This window comes from Oncorhynchus tshawytscha, linkage group LG12 (assembly GCF_018296145.1).
Source record: "Oncorhynchus tshawytscha isolate Ot180627B linkage group LG12, Otsh_v2.0, whole genome shotgun sequence".
Classification (NCBI taxonomy): Eukaryota; Metazoa; Chordata; class Actinopteri; order Salmoniformes; family Salmonidae; genus Oncorhynchus; species Oncorhynchus tshawytscha.
The window spans coordinates 21,075,022-21,096,472 of NC_056440.1; the positions used below are offsets into that span (position 1 = coordinate 21,075,022).

The 21,451-nt window shown below is 45.5% G+C and overlaps 1 protein-coding gene across 4 annotated transcripts in view; it reads right to left on the reverse strand.

Moving 5' to 3' along the window:
- The window catches only part of LOC112262693 (methylcytosine dioxygenase TET3-like), a 61,938-nt gene that overhangs the window by 30,024 nt on the left and 10,463 nt on the right, over positions 1-21,451 (reverse strand). For 2 of the 4 annotated variants that reach the window (XM_042331437.1, XM_042331436.1), the window contains one exon: positions 3,317-6,197. In XM_042331437.1, the coding sequence (XP_042187371.1) occupies positions 3,317-6,149 (2,833 nt within the window). In that variant the 5' untranslated portion in view covers positions 6,150-6,197. Of the gene's footprint in view, positions 1-3,316; positions 6,198-11,997; positions 14,296-21,451 lie in introns of those variants that run through there. The other 2 variants (XM_042331434.1, XM_042331435.1) reach the window with 2 other exon arrangements.

Below are 21,451 nucleotides of genomic sequence, written 5' to 3' on the forward strand. Positions count from 1 at the left end.
AAGGAGGGTCTAAGCTAACATATGGAAATGTTTTAAGATGGTCATACAAAGGATCATTTAGCTATTTGATTAAACATTAAGATACCAAGGATCACATTGGCATTACTGCTATTAACCAATAGAAACACATTGAATAACAGATTCACTACAACATATAGTCTCCAAAAATCTAAAGGAAGTTTATTCTGTATGTAATTATCCCTTTATTTTAGGCACTGGTAACTGTATACATAGATGTGTCCAAACTAGTCACCTACTCCTAGTTTAGACACCTACTCATTCCAGGGTTTTTCTTTGTTTTTACTATTTTCTACAATGTAGAATAACAGTGAAGACATCAAAACTATGAAATAATATATGGAATCATGTAGTAACCACAAAAGTGTTAAACAAATCATGATATATTTTAGATTTCAGATTCTTCAAAGTAGCCATCCTTTGCCTTGATGACAGCTTTGCACACTCTTGGTATTCTCTCAACCAGTTTCATGTGGTAGTCACCTGGAATGCATTTCAATTAACAGGTGTGCCTCGTTAAGAGTTAGTTTGTGGAATTTCTTTCCTTCTTAATGCGTTTGAGCCAATCACTTGTGTTGTGAAGAGCTAGGGGTGGTATACAGAAGATATACATATTTGGTAAAAGACCAAGTTCATATTATGGCAAGAACAGCTCAAATAAGCAAAGAGAAAGTTTGTTCATCAGAGTTACCAGCCTCAGAAATTGCAGCACAAATAAATGCTTCACAGAGTTGAAGTAACAGACACATCTCAACATGAACTGTTCAGAGGAGACTGCGTGAATCAGGCCTTCATGGTCGAATTGCTGCAAATAAACCACTACTAAAGGACATCAACAATAAGAAGAGACTTGCTTGGGCCAAGAAACACGAGTAATGGACATTAGACATGTGGAATGCACTTAGAGAGACAATCATTTGTTTTTCAACAGGACAATGAACCAACACACCTCCAGGCTGTGTACGGGCTATTTGACCAAGAAGGAGAGTGATTTAACCTCAACCCAATTGAGATGGTTTAGGATGAGTTGGACCGCAGATTGAAGTGCTCAGCATATGTGGGAACTCCTTCCAGACTGTTGGAAAAGCATTCCAGGTGAAGCTGGTTGAGAGAATGCCAAGTGTGTGCAAAGCTGTCATCAAGGCAAAGCGTGGCTACTTTGAAGAATCTAAAATATATTTTCGGTTACTATATCATTCCATGTGTTAGTTCATAGTTTTGATGTCTTCACTATTACTATACAATGTAGAACACATTAACAATAAAGAAGAACCCTTGAATGAGTAGGTGTGTCCAAACTTTTGACTAGTACTGTATATACAAAATTATGTGGACACCCCTTCAAATGAGATTTGGCTATTTCAGTCACACCCGTTTCTGACAGGTGTATAAAATTGAGCACAAAGCCATGCAATTTCCATAGACAAACATTGGCAGTAGAATGGCCTTAGCTCAGTGACTTTCAACGTGGTACCATCATAGGCTGCCACCTTTGCAACAAGTCAGTTCGTCAAATTTCTGCCCTGCCCCGGTCAACTTTAAGTCCTGTTATTGTAACGTGGAAACATCTAGGAACAACAAAGGCAAATTGGTAGCCAACACAGGCTCACAGAACGGGACGGCCGAGTGCTGAAACGTGTAGCATCTGTCATCGGTTACAACACTTACTACTGAGTTCCAAACTGCCTCTGGAAGCAACATCAGCACAATAACTGTTTGTCGGATGCTTCATGAAATGGGTTTCCATGGCAGAGCAGCCGTACACAAGCCTAGGATTACCATGCGCAAACCAAGCGTCAGCTGATGTGGTGTAAAGCTCACCGCCATTGGACTCTGGAGCAGTGGAAACGCGTTCTCTTGAGTGGTGAATCACACTTCACCATCTGGCAGTCTGACGGACAAATTTGGGTTTGACGGATGCCAGGAGAACACTACCTGCCCCAATGCATTGTGCCAACTGTAAAGTTAGGTGAAGGAGGAATAATGGTCTGCGGCTGTTTTCCCTTAGTTCCAGTGAAGAGAAATCTTAACGCTACAGCATACAATGACATTCTAGACCATTCTGTGCTTCCAACTTTGTGGCAACAGTTTGGGGAATGCCCTTCCCTGTTTCAGCATGACAAAACCCCTGTACACAAAGCGAGATCCATACAGAAATGTTTTTTTGAGATCGGTGTGGAAGAAATTGACTGGCTTGCACGGGGCCCTGACCTCAACCCCATCGAACATCTTTGGGATGAATTGGAATGCCGACTGCGAGCCAGGCCTGATCGCTCAACATCAGTGCCCAACCTCACTAATGCTTGTGGCTGAATAGAAGCAAGTCCCCGCAGCAATGTTCCAACATCTAGTGCAAAGCCTTGCCCAGAAGAGTGGAGGCAATTATAGCAGCAAAGGGGGACCAACTCCATATTAATGCCCATGATTTTGGAATGAGATGTTCGACGAGCAGGTGTCCACATACTTTTGGTCATGTAGTATACTTCAATAAATGATTTAAAACTGGTACCGGGGACCTTAGGTAGAATCTTGTGGGCATCCTAGAGCAAAACAGAGAACTCCATCATGTTCATGAGAGTCTCAACTTTCCAGAGGGGTCATATTAGTGTAGGCCAAACCGTTCGTACGCTATAGACGTGACCCATGCAAAAAAAATATACCAGATATCTCTAGCTTAAACAGACAGATTTTGATGGGGATTTTTTTGGTTATGTTAATTAGATTTCAACGGGGGACGCGGCGGTAGGCTAAGGGTTAAGGTCCTCAGTCAGAGTGCCAGCTTGGAGAGCCGTGAGGCTGCTGGTTTTGGTTGCCATGAGGCCTTTCGTTTGTTTTGAATCTTTAGTTTGGGCATGCCTGTTTGTAGTTTTCCATTTTGTATGTTCATTTTTGTCACCATCTGAACCAACAATAATCCACATGGACTGACAGACCAAGAGGTCAAGATAGAGAGAGCAGGACCTGGACCAAGGTAAGGTTGCTCTCTCCCTGGGCATCTAACACCGTCGTAAAATGCTGATTTCTCACATTAATACACACATGAAGACCATGTATCTAGGCCTAAGACATCTAGACATAACAAGTGCAGAAAAATCTGTAGGCTAGTTATTGGTTTTGTGTTTTTGTGTTTCTATACTATATACTTTAATTATATACCAAATATACCAACAACATTTGTGTGCAGCCCAAGCCCACTCACTGGGAGTGTACAGCCATGTTTAACTCTGCGGGGCCAACAGTGGTCTAAATGTAGCTACATTAAAACGGTTCAATACAAACACAGACACACACCACTCACCGACACAGTTGCAGGTGGGGAACTCAGCCTGGAGGTCCTTGACGGGCATGTCTAGCAGGCTCTTAGTGGGCGTGTCCAGGTAGCGTAGTGGAGACTCAAGGAAGCCTTTTAGGGAGGGGTTAAGGGGGAATCCATCTTTAGTGGGGGTGTCGTCCTCGCCCCCATCAGAGAATAATCCAGTGGTGGAGAGGACAGCTACGTTCCCATTGGTCTCAATCTTCATCCGTTTGGGCAGCTGGGACAGGGAGAGAGGCAGCTTGGTTGCCTCCCGCTGCTCCTCCATGGGGCTCTTAGTGGAGGGCTGTGTGGTGGAGGTTACATTACTCATACTCCCTGACTCCTCCTTGTCTGCAGGTGGGGCTGTGGTAGGAGCTAATGGAGCAGCTCTGGAGGACTGAGTGATGGTAGCGCTGGATGGTGATGGGGGCCTGGCATGTCCTGAGTTAACTTTGGGCTGAGACTCTGTCACCACGGGCTGGTCTGAGGCTGAGGGGGCTTGGTCCTGGGGCTGGCTCTGGATCTGTGAAGGGCAGGGCTCTGGGGCCGAGGATGAACTGTCCCCGAACTCTGCCTCAAACTGGCAGATCAGCTCCTCGAACTTGGGGTCCAGGGAACTGAGGCCTGGTATGGACTGAGAGGTGGTGGAGGTCTGTGTGGCGCTGGCCTCCGATGAGCTTGCTGGGATGTCCAGGGCTACAGGGAGAGGCTGAGGGGTTGAGACGTCTGGAGTGTTTACAGAAAAGGCAGATGCAGCGACAGAGGGTGCAATAGAAGAGTTTAAAATGGATACCTGAGATTGGGCTGGGGCAGGGAGGCCTGCGGCAGCCTGAGTGGGGTTACTGAGGAGGGGGAAGGTAGGGAGAGGGAGAGAACCTGGGTGGGCGCTGGCCAGAGGCAGGGCTCCGGTAATGGTGAGGGGAGACGGTTTCTGTATGGAGATCTGTCTGTGAGGCAGGAAGGTTGGCAGGGAGACCTTCTGCTTGGTCTTCTTGATGACTATCGTCTTGGGTTTGGGGCCTGCCTGGAGCAGCATCCCACCCCCTGCGTGCTGCTTGAGGAGCGGAGATGTCCCCGCTGTGCTCTTCCTCCTCTTGGTCTCCTGCTTGATGGCCACGGGGACGGGGTGGCCCTCTGGGCCCATCTGTTGGGGCCACCACTTGCGGAGGTTCTGGCAGGCCTTGGCGGGACGCAGAGGGCAGAGGCCTGGGAGGCCGGGAGAGTTGGAGAAGAGGTTCCTCTTGTGGTGAAGGTGCTGCTGCAGAGCTGTCTGGGTGGAGTGGCGGATGGCTGCGCTGCCCGGGGAGAGAGGAGGACCAGGGTACCTAGGCTGCTGCTGGCCATTCATCAAGCTGTAGCAGCCCCCCATGGAGGCGCAGGCAGAGCTCTGGTACTCCCCGGAGTCAACCTCCTGCTTGACCCGAGGCATCCCTGGTTCCTGCTTGATGTGGTGGTGTGGGACAGGCAACTTGAAGGGGCCGCTTATGTACTTTCCGTTGGAGTCCCCAAGTAGCTGTTTGAGCTCAGACATGGGGTCGCCAGTGCTGTGGCCACCGGACGGAGGGGCGAAGCGAGGCTGCTGGGAATCTGAGTTCATCCACTGGTTCCTCTGCTCTTGGGATCCCCCAGAGCCCTGCTGCTGCTGCCACTGCTGGTGGTGAGGCAGGAGGCTGCCTGCCTGGGGCTGCCGGGGGAAGGGTGAAGTGGAGGACGGGAGATTGGAGGCGTGGGCCGGATGACCATGGGACTGGGGTCTGTGCTGCTGCTCCCGCGACACAGGGCTCTGTTGGGGCTGGGGGTATAGTCCAGGAGGGACGGATTGTGAACGCGAGGAGGACAAAGAGGAGATGGGGTTGGAGGAGGAGGGGTTCAGGCGGGTGCCGTGCTGGAGGTGTAGAGGGGGGTGTTGAGGTTGGTTGGTGGAGGAGGCCTGGGCAGGAGGGACCACGGTCTGGGGGACAGTGGCAGACAGCTGGGTCAGGGCCTCGATGGCAATAGCCGTCTGCAGACTGACGTTCTTCTCCTTGGCGATGAAGAGGACCTGAGGGGAGCAGGGGATAGGGGCTGGGTGTTGGCCCTGTTGATGTGGGTGTAGTGGTGGACCGGAGGGAGGGTTACCTCCATTGACATGGGGTTGGGGGTGGGGGGGCTGCTGTGAGTGTGGGGGCTGTTGATGAGGCGGTGTGTCAGTGGTCATCTTGGAGCAGGGCGTGTTGTTGTCCCGCTCCTCCCCTGCCCATGTCTGTTTGATCCTCTTCTCCAGCCACTCCAGGTAGTCCGGGCAGTCTGGCCCATCACAGTCACAGTTGGGGGGCTTGTGGCCGTGGCGCGCCTGGCTCAGGGCATTCTGCAGGGTGTTCAGGTCCTCTGGGGGGCTAGCCTGGTTTTCCCCTTCTGGGGCTTGGAGCCTGTCTTGAGACGCGGCCCCCTCGCCAGTGCCCATCTCCTGGTTGAACTTCTCATACAGCTGGATGGCGTGGGACTGGGGCTCAAGGTGACCTGAGGGGGGCAGGGAGCCAACACTCACGCTGGCTGAGAAGGCTACCAGGTTGCGTGCAACCTCCATGTCTGCCTCATGGACAGGCTTCCCAGGAGTCCTACCACTACTGCTCCAGCCATTGCAGTGCTGCTGCTGATGGGGTTGGGTGGCTTTGCTGTGCCCAGGTACACAGCCCTGTCCTGGGGAAACACTCCTTGACCGCTGGGGCTCCCTCTGGGGCTCCAGGCCAGCTCCACCCTCCTCATGGGTGTCCCTGGGATGCCGGCTCACCCCATTGGTCGGTTCCAGGCTCAGCAAACCGCCTTCCTTGAGGCGGTCATGTGACCCAGTTTCCATCTGGCCTCCTCTTCTGGGGCCATCCACTGAACGAGCGTCCGAAACAGTCTGAGTGAGAGAGTGAGAGGACACAGGTTAGGGACAAGGAACCAGAAAAACTAAATAGGAACTATGCATCAACATGGAATAAACAATAGCAATCAATATACAAAATAATATAGTTTAAACATGTTTACAACTAGTTTCTTCAGTTGATCATCTTAATATAACATTATACTCAAACAAAACATTCACAGAGAACAGACAAATAATAATGATTATGATAGGGCACTGGCTAAAAATCTCTCTCTCTGAGTATTAAAGTCACATCACAGTAATATGCACACTACTACAGTAGTCAGACCACAGACCCCTCCCAAAGACACAAAGGATCATTGAAAAAGTACTCAAACACACACAATTCAGGGCCATTATCTCAACATCTATTCTATATGAGGAAGAACAAGTGAAAGGCGAAGGAGAATGAGGTGAACTACAGCATCCATTGTATAGTGCATATCTACCATTCACTTCTATAATTACTGGTAATAAACTTGCAACTCAACTTCCCCGTTTGAATGTCAACATACTGTATATTACCAGTCTATAAATGTCAATTAGCTCTCTGTGTTGTCAACGACTGTCTACTATATTGGCCAAATGAACAGTGTTGTCTGAATCAGGTTAGCCAAGCAGGATTCCTGGTTTCTGATCCTTTGGTCCTGAACCTCTCCCCCTCAGGCCTTTATGACAAGGGACTATCTACTGTATCTCTACAAGACTGCAGCATTCAACACCTGTATGTCATATCACCATGATGTAAGACTAAACACAATCAATGCATGATGCCTCAACAAATGCAATACAAATGTGTGAAGGATCGAGAGAGCAAAGATGTAGCAAAGAGTAGCTATTGTTAGTATATGGTTACGTTCTTGATGCCCTTTCACAAGTGTGCTTAATAAGATGATAGTAGCTACAGCCTTCGATTAGCGTCCATTAGGAGATAGAGCATAGTGCTGATGATCTCATCTGGGGGTTGTAGCTGCTCATCCAATAGATTAGCTGTGATGACACCACTGTTTACTAGACCTGCAGAAGGGAGGCTGAAACACTATGGAGAAGATCTGGCCTGGCTGATGATTTTGGAGGGAAAAACTAAGTGACATTTTGACAGTGCAACCAAAGCAGTGCTGTTGTCAAAACACTCTACACTGAGTGTATAAAACATTAAGGACACCTGCTCTTTCCGTGACATAGACAGACTAGGGGAATCCAGGTGAAAACTATGATCCCTTATTGAGATCACTTCAAATCAGTGTAGATGAAGGGGAGGAGACAGGTGAAAGAAGGATTTTTAAGTCTTCAGACAATTGAGACATGGATTGTGTAGGTGTGCCATTCATAGGGTGAATGGGCAAGTCAAATAATATAAGTGCCTTTGAACAGGGTATGGTAGTAGGAGCCAGGCGCACTGGTTTGTGTAAAGAACTGCATCGCTGCTGGGTTTTTCATGCTCAACAGTTTCCCGTGTGTATCAAGAATGTTCCACCATCCAAAGGACATCCAGTCAACTTGACACAATCGTGGAAAACATTGGAGTCAACATGGGCCAGCATCTTTGTGGAACGCTTTCAACACCTAGTAGAGTCCATGCCCCGACATATAAAGGTTGTTCTGAGGGCAAAGGGTGGGGGGTGAAACTCAATATTAGGAAGGTATTCCTAATGTTTGGTATACTCAGTGCAGCCCTCTCAACATAACACTGACTTTAAAAAATGCAACAGATCTCTGCTTGAATCGTGTATCTGCACTGTTTCAAGCTCAGTTAAAGGGATACTTTAGGATTTTGGCAATGAGAGAATGCCAAGTGTGCAAAGCTGTCATCAACACAAAGGGTGGCTACTTTGTAGAACCTCAAATATATAAGTAGTTTAACAATTGTATGGTTACTACATGATTCTATATGTGTTATTTCATAGTTTTGATGTCTTCACTATTATTCTACAATGTAGAAAAGAGTAAAAATAAAGAAAAACCATGGAATGAGTAGGTGTGTCCAAACTTTTGACTGGTCCTGTATGTTGAACAACTACACAGAGACACACTATGTCACACTAAATATCACAATAACCAAATAATACATTTAACATTTTTTATTTGCCTCTGAACATTTTCAAGTCTTATTCTAGAAGTTTAACATCTACAAAAGCCTAAACTAAATAAGGAAGTATTCAACATGGCACTATCTCATGGACCTGCCAGAGCAGGGAGGGCAGTGAGGCTACAGCAGGTAAGTCCTGCCCTATTGTTCAGACAGACAGATATTAATAAAGCCTGAAGCATTGTGAGCTCAGACAGACAGAGCTCTATAAGGATTACACACAGTCATAATAATGTCCACCTCACACACATACAGTATGCTGTACACACACACACATACACACAAACATTCACAGTTTACTGTACACACATATACAGGTAGACATAAAGGTAGGCTACACCATTAAACATGTCTAGAAGAGAGGAACTAGACTGGTTTGTTGTTTGAGTTATGACCCAACAGGTCTGTGTACAATGCTAGTCGGTTTACAATGCAGACTTGATCATATCTACAGTATGTTCACAGTGAGAACACAGCTCTCGTTTGTAGTTCATATAGTTGGTTAACAGCTGAAGTAGAAAGACATCCTGCTTTTCCTGTGGTTTGAATATATTTAAATGGGCCTTTTGAAGTGTCTTATTAGATGGGCCGCTTGCTCAGGCCCTTATAATTCACCTTTTGTTCCGGGTGTCTGGTGGGGGTCCCTGGAGGGGTGGGGGGAGGACACCCGGCCGATAAGTGAGAGGCCCCAAGTTGCCCTACCGCAGACTGAACTAACAGGAGTTTGGATAACTTGTCTGTTGAATCAGCGGTCACTAAAATCACAACCCAACAACCCACAGTCAGTCACATTGCTGCTCTCTTTTCCTCTTTTCATACAGTTGATACACTGATACTCTTTTTCACTCTGAAACACATACAATAACAATTGTATCGTTGCTTTGTACATCTCAAACTGAGACTTACAGGGATCTACTGTGCAAACAATAAATAACACGACCATAATGACAGTTCTCATAACCGGTTAACTGGGACTTTCGAGATATATTACATGAACAAAAGTATGTGGACACCCGCTCATTGAACATCTCATCCCAAAATCATTAATATGGAATTGTTCCCCCCTTTGCTGCCACAACAGCATCCACTCTTCTGGCAAGGCTTTCCACTAGATGTTGGAACATTGCTGCAGGGACTTGCTTCCATTCAGCCACAAGAGCATTAGTGAGGTCGGGCATTGATGTTGGGCGATTAGGCCTGGCTCGCAACCGGGCTTCAAATTCATCCCAAAGGTGTTTGATGGGGTTGAGGTCAGGGCTCTGTGCAGGCCAGTCAAGTTCTTCCACACCAATGTTGACAAATAATTTCTGTATGGACCTCGCTTTGTGCACGGGGGCGTTGTCATGCTGAAACAGGAAAGGGCCTTCCCCAAACTGTTGCCACAAAGTTGAAAGCACCAAATCGTCTAGAATGCTGTAGCGTTAAGATTTCCCTTCACTGGAACTAAGGGGCCTAGCCCGAACCATGAAAAACAGCCCCAGACCATTATTACTCCTCCACCAAATTTTACAGTTGGCACTATGCATTCAGGCATGTAGCGTTCTCCTGGCATCCGCCAAACTCAGATTCGTCCGTCGAACTGCCAGATGCTGAAGCATGATTCATCACTTCAGAAAATGTGTTTCCACTGCTCCAATGGTGGCGAGCTTTACACCACTCCAGCTGACACTTGGCATTGCACATGGTGATCTTAGGCTTGGCGCGGCTGCTCGGCCATGGAAACCCATTTCATGAAGCTTCTGGCGAACAGTTATTGTGCTGACGTTGCTTCCAGTGAGTGTTGGTAGTGAGTATTGCAACCGAGGACAGACAATTATTTACACACTACGTGCTTCAGCACTTGGCGTTCCCGCTCTGTGAGCTTGTGTGGCCTATCACTTCGCGTCTGAGCCGTTGTTGCTCCTAGACGTTTCCACTTCACAATAATAGCACTTACAATTGACCTGGGCAGCTCTAACAGGGCAGCTCTAACAGGGCAGCTCTAACAGGGCAGCTCTAACAGGGCAGCTCTAACAGGGCAGCTCTAACAGGGCAGCTCTAACAGGGCAGCTCTAACAGGGCAGCTCTAACAGGGCAGCTCTAACAGGGCAGCTCTAACAGGGCAGCTCTAACAGGGCAGCTCTAACAGGGCAGAAATTTGACGAACTTACTTCTTGGAATATGACGGTGCCTATGAATATGCCTATGACGGTGCCATGTTGAAAGTCACTGAGCTCTTCAGTAAGGCCCTTACACTGCCAATGTTAGTCTATGGAGGCTGCGTGATTTTATACACCAGGCAACAACGGGTGTGGTTGAAATAGGCGAATCCACAAATTTTAAGTGGTGTCCACATATTTTAGTATATATAGTGTATATTTAGCCAAATGAGACTGTCACAAATACCTTCTCTCTCTTCATACACGCCGTACTACACACTGCACTATACACACTGTGGCACGCTCACACCTTCAGGTACCTACCACGGTGCTTCTGACAGTGCAGACCATGTGCTCGAAAAACTATTTACAGCGTGCCAGAGCCTACTCCCTCCTGTCAGGACACTCAGTCACACACACACACACCCTACTCTCTCCTGCCAGGACACTCAGTCACACACACACACCCTACTCTCTCCTGCCAGGACACTCAGTCACACACACACACCCTACTCTCTCCTGCCAGGACACTCAGTCACACACACACACCCTACTCTCTCCTGCTAGGACATTCAGTCACACACACCCACACCCTACTCTCTCCTGCTAGGACATTCAGTCACACACACACCTTACTCTCTCCTGCTAGGACACACACACACACACACACACACACACACACACACCCTACTCTCTCCTGCCAGGACACTCAGTCACACACACACACACCCTACTCTCTCCTGCCAGGACACTCAGTCACACACACACACGGCGCTTCCATTCCAATACATCAACACGCCAAACTAGAAGAGACTGCCTAACCTGTTAGACACCATAGTCACTGAGACTAGTCCCTTCAAACAACATGCAACTGTACCACTACACGTCCATCCCCACCTCCATCAGACCAAAACAGATGCCCTCAAGGTTGACAGCACAAAGCAAAACATGAGGGAGGGAGGGAGGGGAGGAGGTGGGCATAAAGCCTGGGAGTAGACAGCTGAACATAAATCCACACATTTAGACACACTCCCTCCCTCCTTCTCCCACCCCCACCCCAAACCCCACTCCCTCCCGTATTCTCCCACCCCCAACCCAAACCCCACTCCCTCCCTCCTTCTCCCACCCCCAACCCCACTCCCTCCCTCCTTCTCCCACCCCCAACCCAAACCCCACTCCCTCCCTCCTTCTCCCACCCCAAACCCCACTCCCTCCCTCCTTCTCCCACCCCAAACCCCACTCCCTCCCTCCTTCTCCCACCCCCACCCCACTCCCTCCCTCCTTCTCCCACCCCACTCCCTCCCTCCTTCTCCCACCCCCACCCCACTCCCTCCCTCCTTCTCCCACCCCCACCCCACTCTCTCCCTCCTTCTCCCACCCCCAACCCAAACCCCACTCCCTCCCTCCCTCATTCTCCTACCCCACTCTCACTCCACCCCACTCCTTCCCCCTCCCTCCCTTCCAACCCCTCCACTGCCTTTCCTGCCTTGTCTCTCACAGAGAAAACATGAAAGAAGAACCATGAGAAAAAAAGCAGTAAAGAGCCCCAGACAGCTCCAGTACTTACATGGGTCTAGACGTCCTGACAGTCGTAGTGGAGAAACACAGAGGGGAGAAGAGGTAAAGAGGAGCATAGAATAGTGGTGCTAGGAGCCACTAGCAATCTGGCGGAGGCTTTTTTTTATAGTCAGTGCGGCACACATTCATAAGAGCTGACACGCACGCACACACACACACACACACACACCTCCCCCAACCAACAACACGCTCGCTCTCTGTCTCTTCTTACGGCCGTGGCTTTCGGTTCTCTGCCTTTTCCTCTCCCATTATCCCTCTCTGCTCCTTCCTTCCTTTTTCTTTCTCTTACGCTCACAGTCTGGATCTCCTTGCAGCCCCCACCTTCCCCTCTCTCTCTCCCTCCGCTCCTCTACCTCTCGCTCAGTCAGTCTCTTTCTCCCCCTCTCTCTTCTGTGTGTGCAGAGTGAGAGGCCATTTTCTGAGGCACAGTGGGCACGTAAGAGGGAATGGAGGAGTGTGCAGCTAGCGGAGAGAGAGAGAGAGAGAGAGAGAGAGAGAGCTGGGTGTTGGAGGCTAGTGGCAGCCCTAGAAACAGCAGCACATTGCAGCAGAGCTGTTACCAGGCAATGCTCTCTCTCTCTCTCTCATACACAAACCCTTATTGAAAACTAACACTTTGAATACATAACAGTGTGTTTCATAAAACATGATGTTATATGTTTTAGTCCATCCAGTAACTTCTAATAATTTGGATATCTGAGAGCGGAGCGGTTTTTGAGCACGGAGGTGACGGAAGACGCTAGACGCAGGCAAACGCCAATCTCAGCAGCCCTCTCTGAACATTAACAGGAAAATTGAAAAAATGAAAGAAAAACAACTAGAATCTCTGTAGGTGGTTTGAATCTGATCAATTCAGACTAGTCTTTCTCCCTCCTGCGAGACAAGCTGTACTTCCATCTTTACGTCTGTTTCTGTCATAGTCCATTGGCCGCCACAAAGCCGATGACCATCTCTCTGTTTGTTTCTCTGCCTTTTACCACAACTATGTTAATAATAACTATTTATTTCTCTACAGGTCTGTTACCTTCACCGCCGGCTGATGTGTCGCTCATTGCGAGGTAATACCGGGGGAAGAGGAGCAGTCTAAGTCTAGGACTTGTGAAGGCGAGACAGTGCACAGCGAGTCTCCTAAATACCAGAGGATAGCGATGGCTTGAGATGACTTTAAAAAGGTGCCAATACGTTTTACACTCAATCGTTTCTAATGCCTTTCATTTCCTGATTCATACATGTGAAAGACGAAGAGAATGGAGGATTGAATGTGATTGAGAGAGAGGGATAAAGACTAGAGGACTAGAGGCTGGGGAACAGTACAAGCAGCGGTCGACAACCGTTGGGTAAGATACTAACCACAGGGATAAAGGAAGCTAGAGAGACAGTAGAGAGGAGAGGAACATAGAGGGGAGAGTAAGGAGAGATGTTGAGCTACAGAAATGCAACACTCACACACACATAACAACCTAGTCAGTTGTCTTATTCATGTGACTTCGGCTATAGCAAGAGAGGAGACCATGGATACGAGAAGGAAGTGGGAACAGAGATCGAGCCGCTTGTCGCTTGACAGAGAACGTCCACAGTGACATGGTGGTACTAGAGACGTCGACAAACAGCAACATCATTTGCAACAAAGCCTAAGAGGACAGAAACGATTCCGGCGTCTCTCCTTCTCCATGGCGTGGCTGCTTTGCCTCTCCTTCCAGTCGGCCGGGTTGGTCTTTCAGTCTCACTCGGTCCCTCCAATGTTTTTCCAACGTTATCCCCTCACCATTGCTCAGCTTTAGCACCATCGTCGCTGGCTCGCTCCACTTGTTCATGCTACCCCTCTGACCGCCCTTCTCTGCACCTTCTCTTCTCTCTGTCCTCACTCTCTCCTTCAGCAGCACTGCTAGAAGTTTGGAATCGGATTTATGGCAGAAGAGGGGGAAAAAACATGGCCGACGTCTCTTCTCTCCTCCATGCAGATGAGATCCTTGTCGGCTCCTGCGCAGTATCGTTCTCTTATTATCCCTCACTGAGCATGTGAGCGCTGCGCACTTGCTGGATTAACTTGAGTAACCTCTCCCTCGATCTCTCTCTTTCACGCTCTCTTTTTTTGCTCCCGCTTTCTCTCTCACTAGTTCAGTTTCCGTCCCTTCCTTTGCTTTCCTTCGCTCCAGGTTCATCGCAGTCAGTGTCTCTCCAACCCTTTGAGGCTTTTACTCTCTGGCCCTGTTGTTCACAGTCCTCCACCAGCGCTGTCTGGCACACACTCACAACCCAAAGACAAACACGGCACAACCCAAGCCGGTGCCTAGTAAAGGGAAGTTTGTTATGTCACATGCCCAGGAAGCACCAATGAAAGAGAGAGAGAGAGAGAGAGAGAGAGAGAGAGAGAGAGAGGGCAGGTGGGCGTGAGAGCTAGTGAAAGCATGTAGTTATGACATAGCTGTTACATCATCAGAATCTCACAACCTCGCTCCCACCCTGCCCACCCGCTTGCACAGGCTGGTGGATGTGTCATATGACAGTGTGTAGACCCCCCCCCTTCCCCCATCACACACACACACTCATTCATCCACCCTCCTGACTATGCTTGCTCTCTCCCCCAGTACAGTGACACAGCATTTCTTGCGCTTAGAGCGAACTTAACCCTCTCCATTCTCTAGAATAACACACACTCTATTGTTGTGAGCAGATGAGCATGTAAAACAACAAAATAAGCAAACTGTATCACCGCGTACCACTCGCCAGTTTTTAGAACCAGAAATGCTACATTATTTGACACTTGAATACAACATGAATATGAATTCACAATATGAATTTGATTCGCCAAACCTATTTCTAAAAAGCTGTTCTCGCTATGTCATATAGACAGTTGGAGTTCGGTTAAATAATCGTGATGCTTTTAAGCAACCAGTTGGCCACTATATACAACAGATGCATCTACTAATAGCAGTCTACACTCCAATTCTCCTGTCAGAACTATACTGTTTTTTAAATTAATTTCTTTCCCAAAAAAGTAAGCAAACATAATCAATGTTTGTTACGGTAACCCTGAGGTAGTTTTAGGTTAGTGCTACTGTTTTGTGATAGACCGCCAGGGAAGAGCAGACCAGCAGCCATCATACCTCAGACAACAGACCTACTTATCTAGTATGGCAAGACCGCCACCTCCCTGATGAGCCCTGTTGGCCCTGGTAGTCACCTCAGTACGTCAGAGTCACTTCAGTTGACGGCCATGTCCGGACTGTATTGTGGAACCATAAAGGGCTGTTTTCTGGACACAGATTAGAATTTCCATTGAGTTTGTTTCTAATCCAAGACTAGGCTTAAATCTGTGTTCAGCCCTGGAGCGTATTCATGCCAATGGAAGCCAGGCTTCCCATAAAGTAACACACTCTGCCCCTCCAGCTTCCCCAGTGATTTTACCCTCGTACCCTTTCTGGTGTCCAGTAAACCAGCCCTTTATGTGTCGGATGGGGACAAACTAACATCCACTCTTTTCAAAGTGAAATGTAAATAACACAGTTGAAATATCATGGGGTATTGTGTGTAGATGATTTATGGGGTATTGTGTGTAGATGATTTATGGGGTATTGTGTGTAGATGATTTATGGGGTATTGTGTGTAGATGATTTATGGGGTATTGTGTGTAGATGATTTATGGGGTATTGTGTGTAGATGATTTATGGGGTATTGTGTGTAGATGATTTATGATTTATTAGGATCCCCATGAGTCGAAGCCAATGGTGACAGAGTCTTACTGGGGGTCTGACACATATCAAAAATACAAAATACTTTACAATTGACATTAATTTAAAAACATGTGGTGTGCATGCGTCTATCAGTTACACACACCAAGTAGGTCACATGTCAGTACATACACACACCAAGTAGGTCACATGTCAGTACATACACACACCAAGTAGGTCACATGTCAGTACATACACACACCAAGTAGGTCACATGTCAGTACATACACACAACATGTAGGTCACATGTCAGTACATACACACACCAAGTAGGTCACATGTCAGTACATACACACACCAAGTAGGTCACATGCAGTACACACACACCAAGTAGGTCACATGTCAGTACATACACACACCAAGTAGGTCACATGTCAGTACATACACACACCAAGTAGGTCACATGTCAGTACATACACACACCAAGTAGGTCACATGTCAGTACATACACACACCAAGTAGGTCACATGTCAGTACATACACACAACATGTAGGTCACATGTCAGTACATACACACACCAAGTAGGTCACATGTCAGTACATACACACACCAAGTAGGTCACATGTCAGTACATACACACACCAAGTAGGTCACGTCAGTACATACACACACCAAGTAGGTCACATGTCAGTACATACACACAACAAGTAGGTCACATGTCAGTACATACACACACCAAGTAGGTCACATGTCAGTACATACACACACCAAGTAGGTCACATGTCAGTACATACACACACCAAGTAGGTCACATGTCAGTACATACACACACCAAGTAGGTCACATGTCAGTACATACACACAACATGTAGGTCACATGTCAGTACATACACACACCAAGTAGGTCACATGTCAGTACATACACACACCAAGTAGGTCACATGCAGTACACACACACCAAGTAGGTCACATGTCAGTACATACACACACCAAGTAGGTCACATGTCAGTACATACACACACCAAGTAGGTCACATGTCAGTACATACACACACCAAGTAGGTCACATGTCAGTACATACACACACCAAGTAGGTCACATGTCAGTACATACACACAACATGTAGGTCACATGTCAGTACATACACACACCAAGTAGGTCACATGTCAGTACATACACACACCAAGTAGGTCACATGTCAGTACATACACACACCAAGTAGGTCACGTCAGTACATACACACACCAAGTAGGTCACATGTCAGTACATACACACAACAAGTAGGTCACTTGGGGGAGAGGTGTTGTGCCGTGATGTATTTTTGTATTTATGTTTTTTAAACCAGGTTTGCTGTTCACTAAGATGGAAGGGAGTTCCATTCACTCATCACTCTGTATAATACTGTATATAAGATGGAAGGGAGTTCCATTCACTCATCACTCTGTATAATACTGTATATAAGATGGAAGGGAGTTCCATTCACTCATCACTCTGTATAATACTGTATATAAGATGGAAGGGAGTTCCATTCACTCATCACTCTGTATAATGCTGTATATAAGATGGAAGGGAGTTCCATTCACTCATCACTCTGTATAATACTGTATATAAGATGGAAGGGAGTTCCATTCACTCATCACTCTGTATAATACTGTATATAAGATGGAAGGGAGTTCCATTCACTCATCACTCTGTATAATGCTGTATATAAGATGGAAGGGAGTTCCATTCACTCATCACTCTGTATAATACTGTATATAAGATGGAAGGGAGTTCCATTCACTCATCACTCTGTATAATACTGTATATAAGATGGAAGGGAGTTCCATTCACTCATGGCTCTGTATAATACTGTATATAAGATGGAAGGGAGTTCCATTCACTCATCACTCTGTATAATACTGTATATAAGATGGGAGTTCCATTCACTCATCACTCTGTATAATACTGTATATAAGATGGAAGGGAGTTCCATTCACTCATCGCTCTGTATAATACTGTATATAAGATGGAAGGGAGTTCCATTCACTCATCACTCTGTATAATACTGTATATAAGATGGAAGGGAGTTCCATTCACTCATCACTCTGTATAATACTGTATATAAGATGGAAGGGAGTTCCATTCACTCATCACTCTGTATAATACTGTATATAAGATGGAAGGGAGTTCCATTCACTCATCACTCTGTATAATACTGTATATAAGATGGAAGGGAGTTCCATTCACTCATCACTCTGTATAATACTGTATATAAGATGGAAGGGAGTTCCATTCACTCATCACTCTGTATAATACTGTATATAAGATGGGAGGGAGTTCCATTCACTCATGGCTCTGTATAATACTGTATATAAGATGGAAGGGAGTTCCATTCACTCATCGCTCTGTATAATACTGTATATAAGATGGAAGGGAGTTCCATTCACTCATCACTCTGTATAATACTGTATATAAGATGGAAGGGAGTTCCATTCACTCATCACTCTGTATAATACTGTATATAAGATGGAAGGGAGTTCCATTCACTCATCACTCTGTATAATACTGTATATAAGATGGAAGGGAGTTCCATTCACTCATCACTCTGTATAATACTGTATATAAGATGGAAGGGAGTTCCATTCACTCATCACTCTGTATAATACTGTATATAAGATGGAAGGGAGTTCCATTCACTCATCACTCTGTATAATACTGTATATAAGATGGAAGGGAGTTCCATTCACTCATCACTCTGTATAATACTGTATATAAGATGGAAGGGAGTTCCATTCACTCATGGCTCTGTATAATACTGTATATAAGATGGAGGGAGTTCCATTCACTCATGGCTCTGTATAATACTGTATATAAGATGGAAGGGAGTTCCATTCACTCATCACTCTGTATAATACTGTATATAAGATGGAAGGGAGTTCCATTCACTCATCACTCTCTATAATACTGTATATAAGATGGAAGGGAGTTCCATTCACTCATCACTCTGTATAATACTGTATATAAGATGGAAGGGAGTTCCATTCACTCATGGCTCTGTATAATACTGTATATAAGATGGAAGGGAGTTCCATTCACTCATGGCTCTGTATAATACTGTATATAAGATGGAAGGGAGTTCCATTCACTCATCACTCTGTATAATACTGTATATAAGATGGAAGGGAGTTCCATTCACTCATCACTCTGTATAATACTGTATATAAGATGGAAGGGAGTTCCATTCACTCATGGCTCTGTATAATACTGTATATAAGATGGAAGGGAGTTCCATTCACTCATCGCTCTGTATAATACTGTATATAAGATGGAAGGGAGTTCCATTCACTCATCACTCTGTATAATGCTGTATATAAGATGGAAGGGAGTTCCATTCACTCATCACTCTGTATAATACTGTATATAAGATGGAAGGGAGTTCCATTCACTCATCACTCTGTATAATACTGTATATAAGATGGAAGGGAGTTCCATTCACTCATGGCTCTGTATAATACTGTATATAAGATGGAAGGGAGTTCCATTCACTCATGGCTCTGTATAATACTGTATATAAGATGGAAGGGAGTTCCATTCACTCATCACTCTGTATAATACTGTATATAAGATGGAAGGGAGTTCCATTCACTCATGGCTCTGTATAATACTGTATATAAGATGGAAGGGAGTTCCATTCACTCATCACTCTGTATAATACTGTATATAAGATGGAAGGGAGTTCCATTCACTCATGGCTCTGTATAATACTGTATATAAGATGGAAGGGAGTTCCATTCACTCATCACTCTGTATAATACTGTATATAAGATCACTCTGTATAATACTGTATATAAGATGGAAGGGAGTTCCATTCACTCATCACTCTGTATAATACTGTATATAAGATGGAAGGGAGTTCCATTCACTCATCACTCTGTATAATACTGTATATAAGATGGAAGGGAGTTCCATTCACTCATCGCTCTGTATAATACTGTATATAAGATGGAAGGGAGTTCCATTCACTCATCGCTCTGTATAATACTGTATATAAGATGGAAGGGAGTTCCATTCACTCATCGCTCTGTATAATACTGTATATAAGATGGAAGGGAGTTCCATTCACTCATCACTCTGTATAATACTGTATATAAGATGGAAGGGAGTTCCATTCACTCATGGCTCTGTATAATACTGTATATAAGATGGAAGGGAGTTCCATTCACTCATGGCTCTGTATAATACTGTATATAAGATGGAAGGGAGTTCCATTCACTCATCACTCTGTATAATACTGTATATAAGATGGAAGGGAGTTCCATTCACTCATCACTCTGTATAATACTGTATATAAGATGGAAGGGAGTTCCATTCACTCATGGCTCTGTATAATACTGTATATAAGATGGAAGGGAGTTCCATTCACTCATGGCTCTGTATAATACTGTATATAAGATGGAAGGGAGTTCCATTCACTCATCGCTCTGTATAATACTGTATATAAGATGGAAGGGAGTTCCATTCACTCATCACTCTGTATAATACTGTATATAAGATGGAAGGGAGTTCCATTCACTCATCACTCTGTATAATACTGTATATAAGATGGAAGGGAGTTCCATTCACTCATCACTCTGTATAATACTGTATATAAGATGGAAGGGAGTTCCATTCACTCATGGCTCTGTATAATACTGTATATAAGATGGAAGGGAGTTCCATTCACTCATGGCTCTGTATAATACTGTATATAAGATGGAAGGGAGTTCCATTCACTCATGGCTCTGTATAATACTGTATATAAGATGGAAGGGAGTTCCATTCACTCATCGCTCTGTATAATACTGTATATAAGATGGAAGGGAGTTCCATTCACTCATGGCTCTGTATAATACTGTATATAAGATGGAAGGGAGTTCCATTCACTCATGGCTCTGTATAATACTGTATATAAGATGGAAGGGAGTTCCATTCACTCATCACTCTGTATAATACTGTATATAAGATGGAAGGGAGTTCCATTCACTCATCACTCTGTATAATACTGTATATAAGATGGAAGGGAGTTCCATTCACTCATGGCTCTGTATAATACTGTATATAAGATGGAAGGGAGTTCCATTCACTCATCACTCTGTATAATACTGTATATAAGATGGAAGGGAGTTCCATTCACTCATCACTCTGTATAATACTGTATATAAGATGGAAGGGAGTTCCATTCACTCATGGCTCTGTATAATACTGTATATAAGATGGAAGGGAGTTCCATTCACTCATGGCTCTGTATAATACTGTATATAAGATGGAAGGGAGTTCCATTCACTCATGGCTCTGTATAATACTGTATATAAGATGGAAGGGAGTTCCATTCACTCATCGCTCTGTATAATACTGTATATAAGATGGAAGGGAGTTCCATTCACTCATGGCTCTGTATAATACTGTATATAAGATGGAAGGGAGTTCCATTCACTCATCACTCTGTATAATACTGTATATAAGATGGAAGGGAGTTCCATTCACTCATGGCTCTGTATAATACTGTATATAAGATGGAAGGGAGTTCCATTCACTCATCACTCTGTATAATACTGTATATAAGATGGAAGGGAGTTCCATTCACTCATGGCTCTGTATAATACTGTATATAAGATGGAAGGGAGTTCCATTCACTCATCACTCTGTATAATACTGTATATAAGATGGAAGGGAGTTCCATTCACTCATCACTCTGTATAATACTGTATATAAGATGGAAGGGAGTTCCATTCACTCATGGCTCTGTATAATA